This window comes from Rhineura floridana, chromosome 6, assembly GCF_030035675.1.
Source record: "Rhineura floridana isolate rRhiFlo1 chromosome 6, rRhiFlo1.hap2, whole genome shotgun sequence".
Classification (NCBI taxonomy): Eukaryota; Metazoa; Chordata; class Lepidosauria; order Squamata; family Rhineuridae; genus Rhineura; species Rhineura floridana.
Genome location: NC_084485.1, coordinates 59,950,163 through 59,971,093, shown reverse-complemented (window position 1 = coordinate 59,971,093; position 20,931 = coordinate 59,950,163). Strand labels below are relative to the sequence as shown.

The window sequence follows — 20,931 nt, the reverse complement described above, 5'->3', positions numbered from 1 at the left end:
GACAATCCATCATACCTGCTCTGAAAATCTTTAACGCCAAAATCATTTGAAGTTGAACCCTGATAAGACCGAGGTACTACTTGTGGGGGACAAGAGAAGGTTGGGCGACATTGACCTGAAGTTCAACGGGGTGAGTCTACCCCTAAAGTACCAGGTCCGCAGCCTTGGGGTTGTGCTTGATTCCAGGCTGTCCATGGAGGCTCAGATTTCGGCAGTGAGCCGGGCAGCCTGGTACCAACTACACCTCATACGAAGGCTGCAACCCTACCTTCCTGTTCACCAGCTCCCACTAGTGGTGCACGCCCTGGTCACCTCTCGTTTGGACTACTGTAATGCGCTCTACGTGGGGTTACCCTTGAAAATGGTCCGGAAATTACAACTGATACAAAATGCGGCGGCTCGACTACTTACGAATAGTCGCCGCCGAGATCACATCACACCAGTGTTGTTCAACCTACACTGGCTACCAGTTGTTTTCCGAGCCCAATTCAAGGTGTTGGTATTGACCTTTAAATCCCTACACGGTTTCGGCCCAGTTTATCTCACGGAGCGCCTTCAACGCCACCAATTATGCCGCCCGACAAGATCGGCCACACAGGGCCTTCTCTCAATCCCGCCAACAAAAACAGCTAGATTGGCGGGTACTAGAGAGAGGGCATTCTCAGTGGCGGCCCCCACTCTTTGGAACTCCCTCCCACAAGATCTCCGGCACGCCTCTTCCCTAAATGTGTTTCGGAAAGCCTTAAAGACCTGGCTCTTTCAGCAGGCCTTCGGGGTATCCGGGGAGGGTTAATTGTTATAACTGTAATGCCTCCTGCCCAGTTTTAATATTGTTGCTGCAGATGTATTGTTTTTATATTGTATTATTATATTTTATCAATTGTATTCTAACAAATTTGTAAGTCGCCTAGAGTGGCCATCGGCCAGATAGGCGATGAAGAAATTAAATTTATTATTATTATTATTATTCCGCAACTGACATTTGGGTCTCAAGTGGGCTCCAGTGAAAAACTAATCGAACTTGAAACAGTCCAGAACAGCTTTTTAAGATCGATTATGGCAGTTCCTTCATGTGTTTCTAACTGTGTGCTAAGATTAGAGTTGGGTGTTCAATCTATCGAATCTAGAGTATGGCAGTATAGGATCAATACTTGGTTAAAACTTATTTTGGAACCGATAGGACTAGCCCCCCTTATTTTAAGGGATACTTGTAAATCCATCTGGGCCAATACAATACAAAATAAAGTTCTAAAAATAGGCTTTTCTATACAAGCAATCCAAGATATGGGCCTAGAAGTCGCTCGGTCTAATATTAGTCAATGCCTAAAAGATATTGATGTTCAACATCACCAAACGTTAATAAAAAATCAAAGATGCAATTTAAGTTTCCTAAGGCCAATGCCATATATAACAGATTTAGACATCCCAAAATACCGAAAGGCTTTTACCAGGATGAGACTCAATGTTCTTCCTTCAGCCTTACTTGATGGTCGATTTAACAAAACTCCATATAATGAGAGACTATGTCCGTGTGGGTCGGGGGAAATTGAAACCAATGCTCATGCCTTATTACGCTGTTCATTCTACCATTCTCAGAGACTTCAGCTAATTTCTCCCCTTCTAGACCCTTATCTGCATAGACCAGAATCTTTCTGGTTAGACTACCTACTAGGCGATCATTCACCAGAGACGACTTTAGCAGTTGCTAAGTATAGTTTGGCAGCACTAAACCATAGGAAAGATATGCTAAACAATTCTGATTAGCTTTTACATGATTAGGACTTCATATTAAGAATTTTAATATTAATCTTAAATTTTAAGTTGTACTATTTTTAATTTAGTTACATCTATGATAGCTAAAAGTTCTCTATAGCTTAAGATCGATACGATAGACTTACAGAGATCCATTCTCATTCCCACTTGATTAGTTTGATCGTAATATATGTTTTATACCTATTGTTAAGAGTTTTAAGTTGTACTCATCTAATTTTAACTGTACGTGAGTAAAATGTATAACTGCTAACAGATGATGTTAAGAGTTTTAAGCTATATTTACCTAAATTTAATTGTATGGGACCAAAATGTATATATCTATGGCTGGTCTTGTGACTGTAATAAAGTATGTATGTATGAAACACAGCCATCCTTAGAAATTCACACTTTTCTGAATTAGCAATACAGTTCTTCGGTCAAGTAATGTGTACAAAAATCCATATACTAGGGTATAGCAAGCATTAAAATGCATATATATCGATGAAAACAGCATACAAAGATGCATTATATTAGGAAAAATTGTTTTGTAAAAATGTGTATGTTGGGCAAAATTGCATACAAAAATGTGTATATTCTGAGAAATTAATATGAAACTGCTGATGAATTTTCATGAGGTCTTTTTAAAAAACATCACAAAGTGATGTGGAAATGTTGAGAGCTCAGTGGATAAATGAGAAACTAAGAGAAACTAAAATGGATAGATCCATCCACCCTAACTGACAGTGCCAGTGAACCATTACAGCTCAGCCTGACCTCCTTCATAGAAGGTTTTTACCAAAATAAAATTAGCAGGAGGACCATGTATGCTATACTCTTTGAAAGAAGGATGGCATAAAACATATTTAATAAAATACATAGCGAATGTGTACTTACAATTTTTTCCTGAAAACATTTTCTTTCATTTTGGGCAATTTTTGAAATGTTTGATTTTTCTTTGCTATAAAATAGAATAAATTTTACCATGATGAGGATTTGTTTAACTCGAGCATATAAGCTGATGTCACGGGAAAGGGAGGTAGTTTCTGTATCCAGAGAACAGCCAAGTATGGTAATACTTTTATCCCAAAAGGTCTGTGAAGAAGCTGAAAGCAAAATTATCAGTTTTGGGGAGAATGCACATTGTTGTTTTCATTTATTTAAAAGACTTCCAAACATGTGAAAATGACAATTGATTTTCAGAAACATATATAGTTACATAGTTATTCATAAAACAGAGATGGTTGGATATGCACAGCAAATCTGCATTAACATAAATGTTGGGTCCATGTTGAGATAATGGTGATTTAGATTTATTCTTCATTGTTTTCTCATATGATTTGAAAGAAGCAACACAACTGTCACAAATGGTGAATTCACAGTTGTGTTTGTGTTGGTTATTGGAAGCAATTGCAATAGGTTCAGACATGGTTCAAACATAGAATCAGTGAGAAAGGTGTTATAATAGAGGGAGCTTTCAGGTCTTTAGACTAGCATCAGGGACCCCACTGACCCCACTTGGGAAGGACTTCTAAATGAAGCATTGCCCTGAGACGTCTGAAGGTCTCTGTGACATATATGGGGGAATCTCCTAATGATCTTACATATTCTTATTTGGTGCTGGATTAATTCAGAGAATCCACTCCAGATTGCACTAGTGTGAGAATTGCTCTGGGAGGGTTGACTGGAAGAGGCTGCACAGCAGAAAAGAAGAAAGAAGAAGAAAGATGACAGGGAAAAGCAGCTCAGCATAAATGTACAATATATTGAAAGAAGAAAAAGAAAATTAATGTCATAAGTAAAAAAAAAAGTTATCCAAGAAGGAAGAAAATACAAAGCTGAAAGAGAGAGGGGACCATTCTCTCTCCTCCATTTTCTAATACAACATGGGACAACACTTGACTAATGATGAAGGGGAACAAACTGAGATTGATGTGGCTGAACTGCAGGAATGGTATAAGAAGTTTGTGGTGGAATGTCCGAGTGGGACTCTCTTCATGCATGAATTTAAACGATTCCTCAGAGTACAGAATGATCAGGAGGCAGCAGAATATATGGAGAACATGTTCAGGGCTTTTGATAAGAATGGGGTAAGCATTATTGCAGTGTTTAAGAAAACTTTTTATTTAAATTATTTTATATTTACATCCTAAGTACAGAAAGTCACTTTCCGTTTCTAAGATTGCTTCCAGACAACCTGTTTATTAAGCATTCATCCTGATTTGTTTTCAGGGTGGTTAGACAATGATGACGATTTACTGAGTATTAATTCTGATTTGTTTGCAGAGAGGTTATATGATGTTGCCTCACACAAGTATTATCCCATCCTTCCCAGTGTATTTTACCATCATTTTCCTTATTGCAAAAAGTCTGACTTTGGGGGCAAGAGGCTTTGTTGTGCAAGACCTCCAAATCAACTTTAATTGCCAAATCTGCATTTGCTAATATGTGATTGAATCTCACCCAAAAATAGCAGTCTGGAAGTGCCTTAAATGTAGAGTTTCCTTTTACTAGCCATGATTAGTTAAGTGATTCCATGATTCCACATGTTTTATTTAAGGGGACTGATGTGTCTGGCTCCCGGGGTGTGGATAACAGTTTCCAAAACTTTTTACAATGGGAAAACTAACTAAATAATTGCCTCTTATTTAGTTAAATATTGTATTAAGGCCAAGATTTCTCACACCCCCATCCCAAAATTGCCAGATATGTGAAATGTAGGTTCCTGTCAGATAAGTCTATCTTTTTACACTCTTGTGCAACAATTTGTGAGATGGACATCAGATTCAAGATGATGATGATGCACAAGGAGCTACCCTCAGAAAAACAAAGCTAGACACACCTGAAGGGGTTTGTTGAATAATAATAATAATAATAATAATAATAAATTTTATTTCTAGGCCGCCTATCTGGCCGCACAAGCGGCCACTCTAGGCGGCGTACAAGATAAAGTAAAATACAACATACAAACTACATAAAAACCCAAGAACTACAATATAAAACGAAACCAAACCCACCCATAGCTAAAACCAATGGCACCCAAAAGAAAAAAGAAAAAAGAAAAAAAAAGCAGCAAAACAAAAACAAAACAAAAGACAAAAACCCAGGCCACCTCAGCCAGCCGGCTTATGTATCCCTCCAAAGAGGGACAGGTGATGGAAATTAGTCACAGCTGGCTGGGTACCTGGTTTCAGGCATGAAACCGAACAGCAGCCCCTTTCTTGTTTGTATTTGCGATATTACGCTTAAACGAATATTAATATTATTTTAATATTATTATAATTATTTATCTGGGTAGTGAAATGATTTTCTGACAAAACAGCCTGTTATGGTACAGTGGAAGGAAATACTTTGTTTTTGGTACACTTAGTAAAAGCTGCAAGGTCACTCACTATTGTTATATAAGGTGTCACTCGACTATGATCAGAATGTTAGTGAGAGGAAAGAACCCTGCAGACTTAGGGCTCATCCAGACGACTGCAAAATGTGTGACACGCCCGCTATGTGTGTTCATTATTTTTCGGTCGTCCAAATGACGTCTCGCACTGTTACGCATTTTAGCAGGTTAAATCCGCTCCTTGCAATACCAGCAAAAATGCGATTTGCTGTTTAAAATCGGGAATCATCCGCTGTGCCTTCAGGAGGTAGGATGCAATACTGCGGACTTTACAGCTGATGGGTGGTTCTTGAGCATTTCCCCTTGCCCCTTCTCCTCATTCCAGCCTATCACGTATCTGCACTTTTGCGCATGTGCAAGAATAAGCCTGGAAAATTGAACCAATCATTGCAATGGTGGGGTGTTGGGGGGGGCGTCTGCAACTACTGCAAAGATGCATTTTATTTTTTGCCAGCCTGCAAACTGGGTGGCCGCTCTGGGTGAGATCTGCAATGCACAGCAAGCGAGAAACGGGCTGCTGGTCGGTTTCACGCCTGCCTCCGGAAAGCTTTGTCAATTTCATTCTACTCTCTGGGTTTTTTGTTTCAAATCATTTCGCAACAGGAAGGAAAGGGCGAAGGAGGGGTGTGTGAATGAAATTGACAAAGCTTTCCATAGGCAGGCATGAAACCGAACAGCAGCCCCTTTCTTGTTTGTATTTGCAATATTACGCTTAAACGAATGTATGCTTTTCTGCCTTTATGGATATTTAAGGAAAACACACGTCGGCAATTGCACTTATTTCTCTAAAAAAGCAAGAAACTTGTCAACCCCCCTCCTTCTCTCTTTCCCACGGCGAAATGATTTGGAAAAAAAAACCCCAGCGAGTAGAATGAAATTGACAAAGCTTTCCAGAGGCAGGCGTGAAACCGACCAGCAGTATTTGCGATATTACGCTTAAATGAATGTATGCTTTTCTGCCTTTATGGATATTTAAGGAGATACACACACTGGCAATTGCACTTATTTCTCCAAAAAAGCAAGAAACGTGTCACACACACCCTCCTTCTCCCTTTCCTTCCTGCAGCGAAATGATATGAAGCAAAAACCCCAGTGAGTAATGAAATTGACAAAGCTTTCCGGAGGCAGGCTGAAACCGACTACCCTACTCCTTCTCCCTTTCCTTCCGTGGCAAGAACTCCTTTACAGCCATATTGTGCTTTGTTGCAAAGGGGGAGAGGAGGAGCATACGTCATTTTTTTGCTGACCAACTGGTTGATAGGGGGAGGTTTTAGAGGCAGAGCTTGGAAAAAGCGAAAAGAATATAGGGGTCTTACCGCTGCGTGTGCAGGTGCAAAAAAACATTTTTTTAATTGGGAAAGCGCGAACTAAAAGGCAAAGTGAGGACTATCAGATGACGAACCGAATATGGAAACCGTGGATTATCCCGCTCCATTTGGATAAGCCCTTAGTGGCTTTAGATGAGACCAGTTGCTTTGGGTTTAGCAGAGAATCAGCAGCCAGAACTTTAGGTTTTGTTGTGATTCCTGTTAATCACCCTGGAATACCACTTATATATTATTATTCAAGTGCAGATCAAATGTTGAAGGTATTTTTTTTAGTGAAAACTTCCACATTTACTTTACATGCTTGCTGTAAATGTCATTTATTTCTTTATTTAATCTCATTGCATTTATCCCCCAACTTTCTTTCATCATAGAACCCAAGGCAGCATACATGTGGTTTCCAGGGGGTCTCCCATCCAGGCACTGACCAGACCCAGACCTGCTTAGCTTCAGCAAGGTGGTGGCTTCATGTGCCTTCAGACCATAGCCATATGAAGTACATAATAACTGTACTTCATATTAACTTTTTGTCCCCTGTTCCAGTAAGAGAAGCACCAAATGTCCTGACAGGAGTGTGGTATGTTGAATTGGGCATATAAATGATTCAGCCTGTATCCAAATTGTGATCCAATACATTCTGAAACATTTCAGCTTAGATGGGCCAAGTTGCAGCATGGACATGAATTAAATTAATTCACAAAACTAGCTCAGTATATTAAAAACCAACTCCTGTGTATAAGAATGTAGTACTTTGGTCCAAGTCAGCAAAGCTTACCATAATATTTCAGAAAAGCCACTGCAAGAGTACAGAGTTAATAGTTCCCATGTTTAATTTTTCCTGCCTATGAAAGGGGGTGTGTATACAGAATATGTGGTAAAGTACTTGCCACAGGAGGAAAAATCCAATTTTTCCTGAAGAGAAGGTTCTTGTGAACGCAACCTAAGGCTAATGGTCTACTTCCATGACTGGCAGGGAAGAAGGAATAGGGTCCCTTGCTGCTCTTTTGTGCAGCATCCGAGACTATTTGGGTTGCGTTATACAGGTCCATACATACCTGTATCAGTCATATGCAAATGAGAGGCGATGCACATGGTCACACAATCCCTACACTCGTACAACACACAATTTTTACACTCCAGCCTAATCCAGCCCATAGAATGGGATGGGGAGGTCCTTCCATATTGGAAAGAGGAGGAGGAGTGTGAAGTCAAGCCATCGTAATGGCACTCAAGCTTCTTGCACTTGTTTCTATGGGGACAATGCAGCAAAAGTTGGAAGGTGTTGCTGTTCATTCTATATTCACATGGTTAGGTACTGGAGATGAAAAATATGCATAAACCGTTGCTTCTCGTAATGTTTGTCAAAAGGTAAAAAATACTGGTTGAATTGACATACATAACTTTAAGGGATGGTTCAATTATCAGATAAACATGTTATCTGATGACTGAAAAATTTCCAGCAGCAAAGGGCTAATTCAATATAACAGGCTATATATGGATAAAACAGGTGAGATATAAATGTCCTCAGGAACAAAATTCTAGGTTTGAATTTTATACAATACCTTTTTACTTTTGGCATTGTGCAACTTACTGTATACACTTCATACAAGTTTTAATAAATTCACAGAGAAAGGGGAATGGTAAGATGTTTATGCACATGAATAAAATAGATATATCTGATTTTAAAATTTGATGAAGAAGAGAAAGCAGATCATTGTTAGACCCTGTAAACATTATGTTAGTGGCCTCCTGTATGAACTCCTCCTGCACAATGTGAGGAGAATATAATAAATGAACAACTAGGCTGTCGATTCAAATAAATGTGGTGCATCCCAATTCAGTGGCTACTTTGTGCAGTGAGGGAAAGGGGTACACATCTATCCAAGGCTTTGGGCTGTATCCAATGTTCTCTGTTCTTAATTCCAGAATGCAATGGGATTTCCATTTCCTCTCCTCCCAGCAGGCCCTCAAAGTCTGCTCTGGAGGATCCACAAATCCTTCAGAGCTGATTTTGAGGGTGCACAGGGGGCTGGAGGGGACAGAAGAGGAAGTCTGGAAGTGTGTTGCCCCAGCGAAGCTGCAGCATTAGATACTGCCCTTTATATCAACTTGATATTTGTCCCTGAAATATAACAAATGAACAGACCCCAAGAGATAGATGAATGTGAGTATAGGTTTTTGTATGGCATGAGATTGTGAAAAAGTGCTCCACACGTAGAGTAGTAGGATCCAATCTAAAGGTTCTAATGCGGACACCAACTTGAACTGGTTACACAGTGCTTAGCACCAGTGCATCAGCATGTTAAGCTTTGTAAAGATACTTAAGGGTGTTAAGTTCGTAGTGCTGTGACAAATTCAGAAGTGAAGGGTCCCTTCATGATAGTCATGCCACGTCCCTTCACAGCCACGCCCCCTCGCTCACTCATTTGCTGTCCGTCCTCATCTCCACATTCCTCAGTTCTTCCCACGTGCAACTTCTCCCATAACAGCATGAAAAGGGAGTGTGTTAGCTACTGAGAAGACTCATCTCAGTGGCTGACTCACCTCCTTTCACTCTGATTGGCTCCAATAAGCAGGAAAGAAGCATATTAGAAGACTCTTCTCAGTGGCAGACAAACTCCCCTTTCATGTTGATTGGCTCATAGGACGCTGGAGATATAGGGGCCCTACTGGGACCCTTTTCCCAAAAATGTAAAGGGTCTAAGACCCCCTGAGGCTCTGGACCACTACACCCCTGGTGTTAGTGGCCTACGTTTGCCATTTCTCATAGTAAATAGAAGCTCTAGGGGGCTGGAGAAATCCCAACTATCTTAGATGTATACACTAATTTTGCAATCCTAGTATGATTGACAGGACATCATGATCCATCTAGCATAACTATATGTTCCACCCTGAGATCAGTTCAGATATATTTTAATGGCAGGAACAGCATGCCCAGGTAATTGGAGCTAAAGCAAGCCTACAAAATGGCTCACAGTTTAAAAAAAACTGGAAAAGCATGCTCCTGCAACACTTAGGAATGGGAAAAGCAAGCTTCTATAACTTCTGATGTTGAGGAGGGAAGTTGAGTTCAATCAGATTTGGCCATATGCAAATATAAGTAAAGATTGTGCTAAACTTAGAACTGAGCAGATATAATGAAAAAGTAAAACTTAGCAGTGTAACGACAAGTCATAGGGCTACTTACCTTACTTCTCTTAATCCATATATCACAAAACCTGATTCTGTCAGTAATGAATCCTGCTTTCATTTTTCCTTCATTCAGGATGCCATAAAGTGGCTTTGAGAAGGAATCCTGTCATATCGTCCATTGTTCTTGTTCAATATAGTTAAATAGTATGCCGAACAACGTGAACAGGAAAGCCAGACATAGGGATTGTGCCTCAGGATTGTCATAATAGGAAAAAAAGAGTTGAGAAAATTATCAGAAGCACCTAGTATTTTTTGTATCCTCAGTGTTGTTAGGCGCACAAATTACTATATCTCAATAATGTATCTCAATCATTATTCTCAGAAAGGTATATGTTGTAACATAATATCACTGAGAGGCATAGGGAAAAGTAAAGGCACATCACTTATTGAATCAACTCTAGATTTTTTTTCTTTTCTTTTTAAGTAAGGCTTCAAACCATATATAGTTGTTATTTTTTAAAATATCAGGCAAGAATAAATCTTCTGAGATTTAAATGCATTAGGAAGATAATAAATAACAGCCTGTCGGTCATGAAATAGTTAACAAAGTATTTGCAGCCATGCTGATTGCATAGAAGAAAACACACACAAAAAAGTGAGATGGCATCCTTATTCATATATGAAAACAGGTTTCATGATCTTTTACTTTACACTAGGGGTGGTGAATCCCAGGGGTTGTGAACTAGGGATGGTGAGTCCTCCAGGTGTTGTTGAACCCCAACTGCCATCAATCCCAGCCAGCACAACCAATCGGCAGGGATGCTCTGAGTGGTAGTCTAGCAACATCTGAAGGGCCACAGGTTCAACACCCCTGCCCTACACATGCAAAGCTGCTGAATACTGCAGAATGTGGTGTTCTTGCTAGAGTCCACCTACCCATTGCTGAAGATCAGCAGTGATCATCTGTTTGGCTGTGGAAGGGGAGAAGGTCCCACAAGCATATCTTGAGCTTGAAGTTCTGTGGATCCAGTCATACACTTTCTTACAATTTTATTTATTTGTTTGTTCGTTTCCTTATTAAATTTATATCCTGCCCTTCCTCCCAGAAGGAGCCCAATCAACATTACAATCAACTAATGTTCAAAATGCAGTCTCACTATTATGTCTAGCTTATATATTGTCTCCCCTTTTTTCTGCTTAAGATGGCAGGGAAGACGTTGGTGCAGACTCTTCATTATAGGTTATAGCCATGTATAGACAATGTATTGATGCTCCATGCATGGAGGGGGAAGCTGAATAATATATGCTGGCCCCACTATCAACCCCCCGCACATTTTCATGTGCCCCTCCAGATCCGCCCCCAAATGTAGTATTTGTTAATAATTTGATTGAATTTATCTATTTATTACTAATTTTCTTCGTGTTCCTCTCTGTCACTTGTTCTTACTAGTGCTGGGATGCAGCACTCAAAGGGGTGGCCACCTCTCAGCATGAGTCTTCGGGTAAAAAGGTTAGCTACCTTTGGTATATACACATAGGTCCTCTCTTAGGGACCTTTCCACGTAACACAAAGAAAACCTATTGCTGTAATCTGTGTATAATGTAGTGAAGTGTTTCAACTTTCTCCCTCTGTATTAAGAATGAAAAAAATCCAAAGATAATATATGCTAAACACAATAGTAAGATTTGGTGTGTGTATACATACATGTGTGTGTGCACACACACAGAACACCTAGCATGAAGAAGTGTAGTTAATAACTTAATTTGATAGCACTCAGCACAAAGAAGAGTGCTTGATAACTTAAGTGGTATTTTGCTGTAAAATGTTTGGTAGCTACTGCACCAGAAGTGGGGATGGTATCTGGTCTCAAGAAGTGCTTCTTCTTCTTTTTTACAGTTTATTTCTAGGGTGCCTTTTGGCCAAAAAGGCCCCCAAGGCAGCTTACACACAAATAAAAAACACAAATACAAAATACAAATAAAAACAATACAATTTACAAAAAATCAAACTAACAAAATCTAAAAAGCAACAACAGCTAACCAAAAGCATTCATCTTCCTGATAAAGGACAGTCCCCAGAAAAATGTCACTAAGAGCAGGGGTGAGCAGGCAAAGCAGGTAGGAAAGCATGCCCCTTGATGGTCCCAGCACAATGTCACCCCTGCAGCAGTACCTCTCAGTCTGCAGCTCCTCCTGATAAGGTCCAGGCAGAGGGGTGGGGCAAGGCAGCTGGAAAAACTTGCCCCTTGATGGTCCCAGCACAGTCTCTTCCCTGCTGCAGGGCTTACCAAAGAGGCTTCATGCAATTAGATTCAAGTTGCACAAATGCCTTCTGGGACAAAGCATTAAGTGAAGAATGGCCTCTCTTTGGAAATATAAAAACCTGACGTAAGGCACAACTAGTTGGTAATGATTATCTAAGAGATGTCAAGATTACATGTCATAATTACGTCAGCCAAAGGCTATAGCAGAAAACAAAAGTACATGGCACATAAGTAAAGCATACTAAAAAACAAAAGCATGACAAAAACAAGCAAAATGCAACCATAATCACTGCCTTTAGATTTCATCAAAGAGCAGAAATCATGGCAAGTAGTTATAGTTCCATCTCAATTTCCATTCGTTTCAGATCTTTTTCACTTCACTCCACATTTGGCTTCAGTTAATGAAAGCAAGGCTAATATTCTGCTAAAATTCAAATTCTCACCACCATTAGCTAACAGGTAATGACAGAAGAGAAACAGAGGGCTCCTCAGTATGACCCCCCTATTGAGTATTCATCCTGATTTTCTTATAAAGCTTAAACGGAGGTTAGACTGAGGGTAGAAACATACTCACTGTTCTGCCAGTTCCAGCTTGTCTCTGCCTCCCTCTTCTGAAAACCAGGGCACATGGCACTACTCATGCCTCACCTCTTTTCCCTGGAAACCTGTTTCTGGTATGCACCTGAATCCTTCCCACAAAATAGTGATAGTCTGGAGGCACCCTGAATGAACTCTTTTACAAATTAATTTCCAGTTCAGGTATATGCTAAACCAAACCAATTTCAATGCACTTAGTCCCCACTGAATTCAATGAGACTGGAAAGGCAACAGGTTTTACCTATTCTATGGACCAGTTTGTTTGTTTGTTTGTTTGTTTGTTTATTATTTGATTTATATCCTGCCCTTCCAGCAGGAGCCCAGGGCAGCAGTTCAGACATCAGTAAATTGTTCTGGGTGGCACATACTGATCATACTTTAAGAGGTAGCTGTATTGAGAAAGCAATGCCTGATCTAGCATTTCCACAGACACAACCGCTACTTTGCAGTGAAATTTGCATAAGTACAGCAACATATTTTTCAGTAACAACATTCACACAAATTGCTGCTGGGAAGTGTTGGCTGCTTCCTTGGACGCAGGATCTATAGGTATCTCTTCCTTATGGAGCAATTTACAAATGTCTAAACAGGCTATGCCTTTCAGTCTTTGAGACCATTTCAACAGTGGTAACATTTAGTGTTTAGAAAAGCAAACTATTTTATGCAGGTATTACTATTACACTCAGGTGCTGCCAACATGATGTTGACCAGCACACATGTGTCCACAGAGGTCTTCCCTGGTGCCTCTAGGGTCCCTTCCCCCTGGCCCTTCCTCTGCTGAAATTAGGCTTGAAAGAAGCACTGTGTTGTAGCCAATATAAAACTTCTGGTGGGTTCTTAGTTGCAGTGTGTGGTGCCCACAATAGCTTGTGTGCTCATGGGCCCAAAAAGGTTGGTGACCCCTGCTGGAGTCACAAAGAAAGGAAGAGCAGCAGGGTGATCTTCTCTGAGAATTGTGGTATCAGCTGGGGCCCCATGAGTCTACCTTGCACAGCAAGAGTGATGAGAAACCAGCAGATTCCAACTAGCCAAGAAAAAAGCCCCAGAAAGCCAAGGCTCCACATTGCAAGGTCACCAGCTTTCAGCAGCATCATAGCCGCTTCCAAGTAGATCAGGTCACCAGGCTAGTTCTCAGATGCCCAATAAGGCCTGGTTTATTTTTACCTGTGAGCATCCTGTGTCCATCACAGCTTGTAACATTAAGAATTTGGTGTCTGAGCTTGATTATTTTCTTCTTTCCTCACCATCCCTTTTATCCTTTTGTATTATGTCTATTTAGATTGTAAATTGGCAGCAGGGAGGGAGTTATTTTGTTGATATGCAAGTTGCTCTGGGAGCCTTTCTAGGTTAAAGAGCGGGATATAAATGCTTTGAATGAATGTAATTGCCAAGGTCTATATGACCAAAACCCTTCAAAGTTAACCCCATCTACATTTTTTTTAATCCTCAGGATAACACCATTGACTTCCTAGAGTATGTGGCTGCTTTGAATCTTGTTTTACAGGGGAAACTGGAACACAAACTGAGATGGACATTCAAAATCTATGATAAGGATGGCAATGGCTGCATAGACAAACCTGAGCTCTTAGGAATAGTTGAGGTAAGTAGAAATTTACTAATTTTTGCCAGACACTCCATCTGATTTCATACCTCCACTTTTAATGATTTCATGCCGCCACTTCTACAAAGTCCATCCTGCTTAAAAAAATATTGTAGGTTTCTCAAAAAGGGAACATTTCAGTGATCTACTGAAACACTGTTATCTTTTCGGTGCCAGGTCAAGGCTTTCCTCTTCTCCCAGGCATTTTAGCATGTGTGTTCAAATTGCTTTTTTAAAATGTGTTTTTAAATTTGTATATTTGTTTTTAATGTTTTTAATTGTTGTAAACTCCCCAGAGAGCTTCAGCTATGGGGCAGTATACAAATGCAATAAATAAATAAATAAATCTACAGAGACATGGGAAATCTGGTGGCAGGCAAGATAGGCAATTTCAGGACAGTAGATCTATCAAGTCTGTCTCTCACCTTGAGTAAGAGACATATGATGTTGAATATAATCTCTCACCTTCTTCCAGGTGTGGCCAATGGAAACACTTTGCTGTAGGCAACTAGCATGCTCATAGCTTAACAGAATAGATTGCAGGAATTGGTAATGGATTTCCATCTACAAGTGAGGAGAGTACTGTTGTGCATAGGTCCTGCTTTTGGCCAATGTGAAAACAGGGTGTCATACTAGATGAGCCATTGGCCTGTTCCAGAATGCTTTTCTAATAGCATTCTTATGTTCATATGCCATAGTAGAGAAGTGATGGCAGGGGCGTCACTACCGGGGTGCGGAGGGTGCGGACCGCACCCAGGTGACACCCTGAGGGGGGTGACACCCAGAGCTGCCCCACCCCGTGTCGTTGCCCAGCAAAGGAGCTGAGAAGCGCTCCGGGTCGGCGCAGCCAGCTCCTCCTCGGTGGCGGGCGGGTGGGCGAGACGGAAAGCAGGCGCCCGCTCACTGGCGGTGAAGCCGGGATGGGCCTTCCACCGTCAGCCTGGAATGCATGCGCGCACCGGAGGTCCGCCCCCCCACACTCCCGTTAGTGATGCCGCTGAGTGATGGCCCCTGGAGATTAGACCCAATTAAGAAAACTAAACAAACAAATAAAAATTGTTGAGAATCCTGGGTTTAATTGAATATAAAATGTATAATAGCTATCACTGGCTTTACAACTTGTCAGCTAGTCAGTGCAGTTTGTGTAGTGAGCATTGACACTGAAGCACTGGGATTGCATTAATGTTTGGGGAGACGGTGTTGCATTAACGATTGATACCAATATTCACAAATGAGAAAGACACTTCTATAAGAAGTCATATGCATTGTGTTGCTTGTCCTCTTGTTCCAATAATCCTAGTCATCCAGCTGAAATTGAACAGCAATGCTATGTGATTGGAAGGGCTCATCTTTCACTCACAGTACAAAAACCAAATTAGACATTTATCGGAAAGATTACTTGCTCCAGCTGTTATTAGCAGACTTAGGAATAGGGATTGTGTATACTGAAATCAAGACTGAGCCATTACACTTATCACATTAGCCATTCTCTAGTTTTATTTTTTTTCAATTAATTTTTATTCAAATTTTCAAAACCAAAACAATACAAAAAGAAAAAACACAAATCAATAACTAATACAATAAAAAAATATAAAAATATAAAAATATTGACTTCCGATTTGTCGTAGTTCAGCTATAAATCTATAATATATAACAAGCCTGTCTCTTAATAGATTATAAAATCACCTTCCTCCAGCGGTTATCTTAATTGGTTTCAAATCTCATTAACATCATATCATTTTATTCTTCCACAAAAAGTCAAAGAGAAGTTTCCAATCCTTGAGATATATGTCCATCATTTTTTTTTCTAGATAAACATGTCAATTAATCCAACTCATCAAGTCTACTAAGTCCAGTAATTTCAAATCGCTCTTCTTCCATTATCCATATTGGTTCCATCTTCCATCTTTACACACCCAATAATCTTGTTGTCATAGTCATATAATAAGAGTCTGATAGGAATTTCCTTTATCACAGATATTTTCTTGCCATCAATTCCGAACGTATCACTGAAGTATTGTTGCAAAGCCGCATCTCTGTTCCTCTTTTTTACATGATACACTAGCACATCTCTTGAAGATTTTTCCATTGACACAAAACAGGGATTAATTCTGTTAACTTTCTCCATTTCAAGTTCCATCAAATCCTTCCAGTCCAGGATTTTTTTTGAACCGATAATATCTTTATCTCCAATCTCTTCAATTCCTTCAGGGACAGCGCTGAGTTCCAAACCGTAATATTTGTCTCCAGGATCCATCACAGCCAGGAAATCCAAATCTTTTTCCAGGTCCATATTTAATCCAATCTCCATAGTTTGAACCTTGCCTTTAATTTCTCTTTCATCCTTTTTTGGTTTTCCAGATCTATCTTTATTCTCCTTTCTCATAGAATCCTGAATTTCTTTCAGCTCCTGTCTCATTTTGTCAAATTCAATTCTCAACGCTTGACTATTATTTCTCAGTTCTTGTTTTATTGACTTAATCCCATTCATTATTTTCTGAAACATGTCTAAAGATAAAGTCCCTTCTTGTACATCCATGATCTTCTTAATTGTCATTCTTAAAGCCAAAGGAACAAAACTCCTTCAATTTTCAATGTCCCAAGCAAAGAGCAGTTTATTTCTTTATCCAGTTACAAAGGAGTTAATCTTTCAAACCAACTGGCATCACACTCTAGACAGCCCTTATCTCTTATATGCCCAGAAGTGCAAAAACAGCTTTAGTTCACAACGTCTAAATAACTAGTAGCAGAAAGAATGAGCAGATTCGTCAAAAAAAAAGTAGATCAGAAAAAATAGTCCCAGACATATATTACACAAAAGTCTTATAAATCAAAAAGATTTTTCTTTTCTCTTCCAATCAGAAACCCCTCATCCGTTGTAATCTTTATAATGCTATTTTCCATGTCAGCTTTTTGCAATAAAAAAAAGATAGGCTATTTTTATTTTCTTCCCCCTTAGTTCCGTGAGTAAAAGAGAAGGAAAGTTTTGACTCACCCAGGTTTTCTTAATTGCTGGTTCTTTGACAAATCTCTTTAGCTGTATAGATAAGAAAGTAATAAGCGTAGACAGGAGAATGCTTGCCTGTTAGTCCGTTTTTCTTTAAAGAAAAAAAAAACGGGTCACTTATTCAGCTGAGCTAGCTAGAAATCCTCGCTCCGTCCGAGCTGCTGGAAGACCTTCTTTCACAGACAATTCTGACGAATTCCAGTCTCCAACAATCACAACAAAGCTGTGTGGGAAATCTCATGTTTCTTCCTTAGCCGGAAGAAATTATCCCCAGTCAAAAAAGACCCTTCTGACTGGATTTAAAACTGAAAAAGTTTCATCCAAGACGGGAGCCCGTATCAGAGGCTGCACAGGCGGAGGGATCCTCCTGGGAAGACCGCCATTCTCTAGTTTTAGATCAACAGAATTTGTTTTCATTTAAAAGAGTCCAATTTCTCTCTTCCCATGTATCCACATCCAATTGCATAGTTAATTGCTTCAAGTAAAATTAAGCCATAATTCCTTCAGTGAGCCAGCCACTCCTCTTTAGAGAGTCAGGAGCATCAGGAAGATAAGGCTGTGATGTCCTGTGTCATCAATGATGTCTGTTTTAGACAGATTCTCAGTCCTAGTTTTAGGGTCAACAGACAACTGGGCATAGCTGGATCACACCCTGACTAAGCCACAGTCTGGCAAGATGCCAGCCCAAAGAGGTCCTTGTTGAAAGTGCAGCTGCTGCTCAGACCAAAATAAGATGAAGGAGTGGACAAGAAAATTTTAATTCTTACATCAGGAAGGAAAATAGAGACCATGATCCAAAATCCTCAACTCGGGGGGGGGGGAGCCCAGAGTGTATAATCATGAAGCTGTAAATAATCTCAAAGGTCTTCTATTTGTTTATTTATTTTATTTTGGTATATTTGTATGCCACTTTTCATCACCAGGTGACCTCAAAGCAGCTTTCAGAGCAAGAATAATACAACATCATTTTAAAAAATTCCAAACATAATAACAAAAACTTCAACAGTATCAGTAAACAACCCCACAAAATATAACAAAACAGGCTCAAATCTCAAATCAGTCTAAACTTTCATTAGACTTTTCTGCACCTCTGTCTCAGAAGCATAACCACTTTCTTGTTTGATTTTGTATTAACAGCAGGGTTTTAAAAATCATAGTTGTTTACCTCTTTTCCAGTCTATTTATCGGCTGTAGAAAGTATGTCAACCTGAAGAAGATCAAGGGACACTTCGTCTCACTCCAGAAGAAGTTGTGGATAGGATATTTCAGTTAGTGGATGAGAATGGAGATGGTAAGAAATTTACACCTTGAGTGATATTGGTAGCTGGGTGTGATCCAGCTATGCCCAGTTGTCTGTTGCAATTAATGGCTTATGCCATTCAAATGTTTGATGGCTATGCCAAAACTCACAAAAAGGAGCATTTTTGCATTTTACTACATGCAGCCAGCCAGAGTCAACTCATTTAAAATCAAAGGACATTCTCCAGATCAGAGGTGGGGAGCCTGTGGCCCTCAAGATGTTAAGAACATAAGAAGAGCCTGCTGGATCAGGCCAGTGGCCCATCTAGTCCAGCATCCTGTTCTCACAGTGGCCAACCAGGTGCCTGGAAGAAGCCCGCAAGCAGGACCCGAGTGCAAGAACACTCTCTCCTCCTGAGGCTTCCGGCAACTGGTTTTCAGAAGCATGCTGCCTCTGACTAGGGTGGCAGAGCACAGCCATCATGGCTAGTAGCCATTGATAGCCCTGTCCTCCATGAATTTGTCTAATCTTCTTTTAAAGCCATCCAAGCTGGTGGCCATTACTGCATCTTGTGGGAGCAAATTCCATAGTTTAACTATGCGCTGAGTAAAGAAGTACTTCCTTTTGTCTGTCCTGAATCTTCCAACATTCAGCTTCTTTGAATGTCCACTAGTCCACGATTATAACTCCTATAATCTCTGACCCTTGACCATGCTGGCTAGGGCAGATAGGATCTGGACTCCAGCAATATTCTAAGTGCCACACATTTCCCACCCTTATATTTTTGAACCATTAAGTGCCAGGTATCACTCAAATTTTCTATGGATCATCACAATCCTGGATCCAACACTGTCACTGAAGATTCAAGCAGTCTGAGTGGCTAAGATGTCCTACTTCCAGCTCTGTCTGGTTTGCCAGCTACATCTCCTTTTGGGCAGAGATGACTTGGCCATGGTACTCCACACTCTGGTAACTTCTATAGTGGATTTGTGCAATGCACTCTACATGAAGATGACTCAGAAGCTTCAGCTGGTCCAAAACACAGTGCCCAGATTACTGGCTGGAGTTGCCCAGTTCAAGGTGCTCAAGTTATTGTTTAAAGTCCTAAACAACTTAAGCCTCAAATATCTGAGAGACTACCTGCTTCCCTACAGACCCTCAACAGAGTTAAGATCAGCAGAGGTAGTTCTCTTGGGAGTTTCTGCTCTCAAAAGTTCTGGGGGTGCATGGTGGCCCAGGAGAGGGTAATCTCTGTGACGCACCTTAAGTTGTGAAATTCCTTCCCTACAGAAGTGGGTCTGGCACCTTCACTATGTAGTTTGTGGTGAATGCTGAAGACATACCTTTTTACCCTGGCCTTTGATAGCTGAAATGTGTCCATCCTATTCCCACGGCTCTAATTTGTTTTAACTGTTTTTAGTACTGAATTTCAAATTGTTGTAACCTGCTCTGGGACCTGCTGGTGAACAGCAGGTAATAAATGTAGCAGCAGCAGCAGCAACAACAACAACAACAACAGTGCTGTTCTAAATCTGAGTGTTTTGATTGTCACACAAGCACCTTCACTCAGCTTGCCCTTTTCAGACTTTCTGAGGGGCTTAATGGCTCCTTTGAAATTTCTTGAAGTGTGGGTGAGTGGGGAACCCAGCAAATAATGCTTCTGAAAATAAAATCTATATTGTCTAGGTAGATTTTGGCTAACTTAAATGCTTTCAACACTTATAGTCCCGGTTGACAAGAAATGACTCCAGTGGAATATTCTAATTCTTGTTTTCCAATGAAGAATAAATACAGAAGTACCATTTTGAATCTGTTAGCATAAATATGCCCATTCTCTCCCCAATGAAGAAGGTAGATGGTAGGTGGCAGGGGAATCTCTGGTAGCACATGGTGGCAAGCATGTGCAGAGTTAGAGTAGTGCCGGCATGTGGACATACAGGTACAAATTGAGGTGATGTTTTCTTTATTCTCCTCCATCTTTGATACACTGGCTGTAAGCACACTAGCCGCCTACAGCAAAGCATTTCCATTGGCCACACCTGGAGGGGGAAGCTGATCAATTATAAAATCTCTTTGAAGTGAATTTTTTTTTAAAAAAAACACATTCAAGCAGTTTCCACCAAGTTTTACAGTAAAAAGGGACGGGGTTTGACTAGTGTTGTATGCCCCTGTTTTCAGAAAAGAGAGGTGGAGACACATTAGAACTGCCAGAGCAGTAAGTGTGTCTCTACCCACTGTGACTCCCTCTCTCTTGCATTGATTCTTTAGGGCAGCTTTCTTTGGATGAATTCATCGATGGGGCCCGGAAAGACAGGTGGGTGATGAAGATGTTACAAATGGATGTGAACCCAGGAGGATGGATCATTGAGCAGAGGAGGAAAAATGTAATGTTCTAACAGTTAATCTATGTGACTGGAAGTGTGCGATACAGAAAAAGTTTCAGGATGTTGCATTTCCAGGTGTAACCAAATGGAGGGTGCTTCCTTTCGTCCTGGAATCATCAGAGCATACTTGAGGCAACTCTGCAAAGGCAAGCTTCTGAACCTTAAGCATGTATACTGAGAAGTTACATGGAGTGCTAACACCTGGGGACCACTGCTGACGAGTCATGCTAGGACAT

General features: G+C 40.4%; 1 protein-coding gene across 1 annotated transcript; it reads left to right on the top strand.

Annotated features, from left to right (window-relative positions):
* Positions 1–3,635: 3,635 nt before the first annotated feature.
* GUCA1B (guanylate cyclase activator 1B) lies at positions 3,636–20,707 on the top strand. Its single transcript, XM_061630351.1, is given in 4 exon segments — positions 3,636–3,839; positions 13,915–14,064; positions 18,248–18,362; positions 20,580–20,707. Coding segments are annotated over 4 exon segments (597 nt in total).
* The last annotated feature ends 224 nt before the right edge of the window (positions 20,708–20,931 follow it).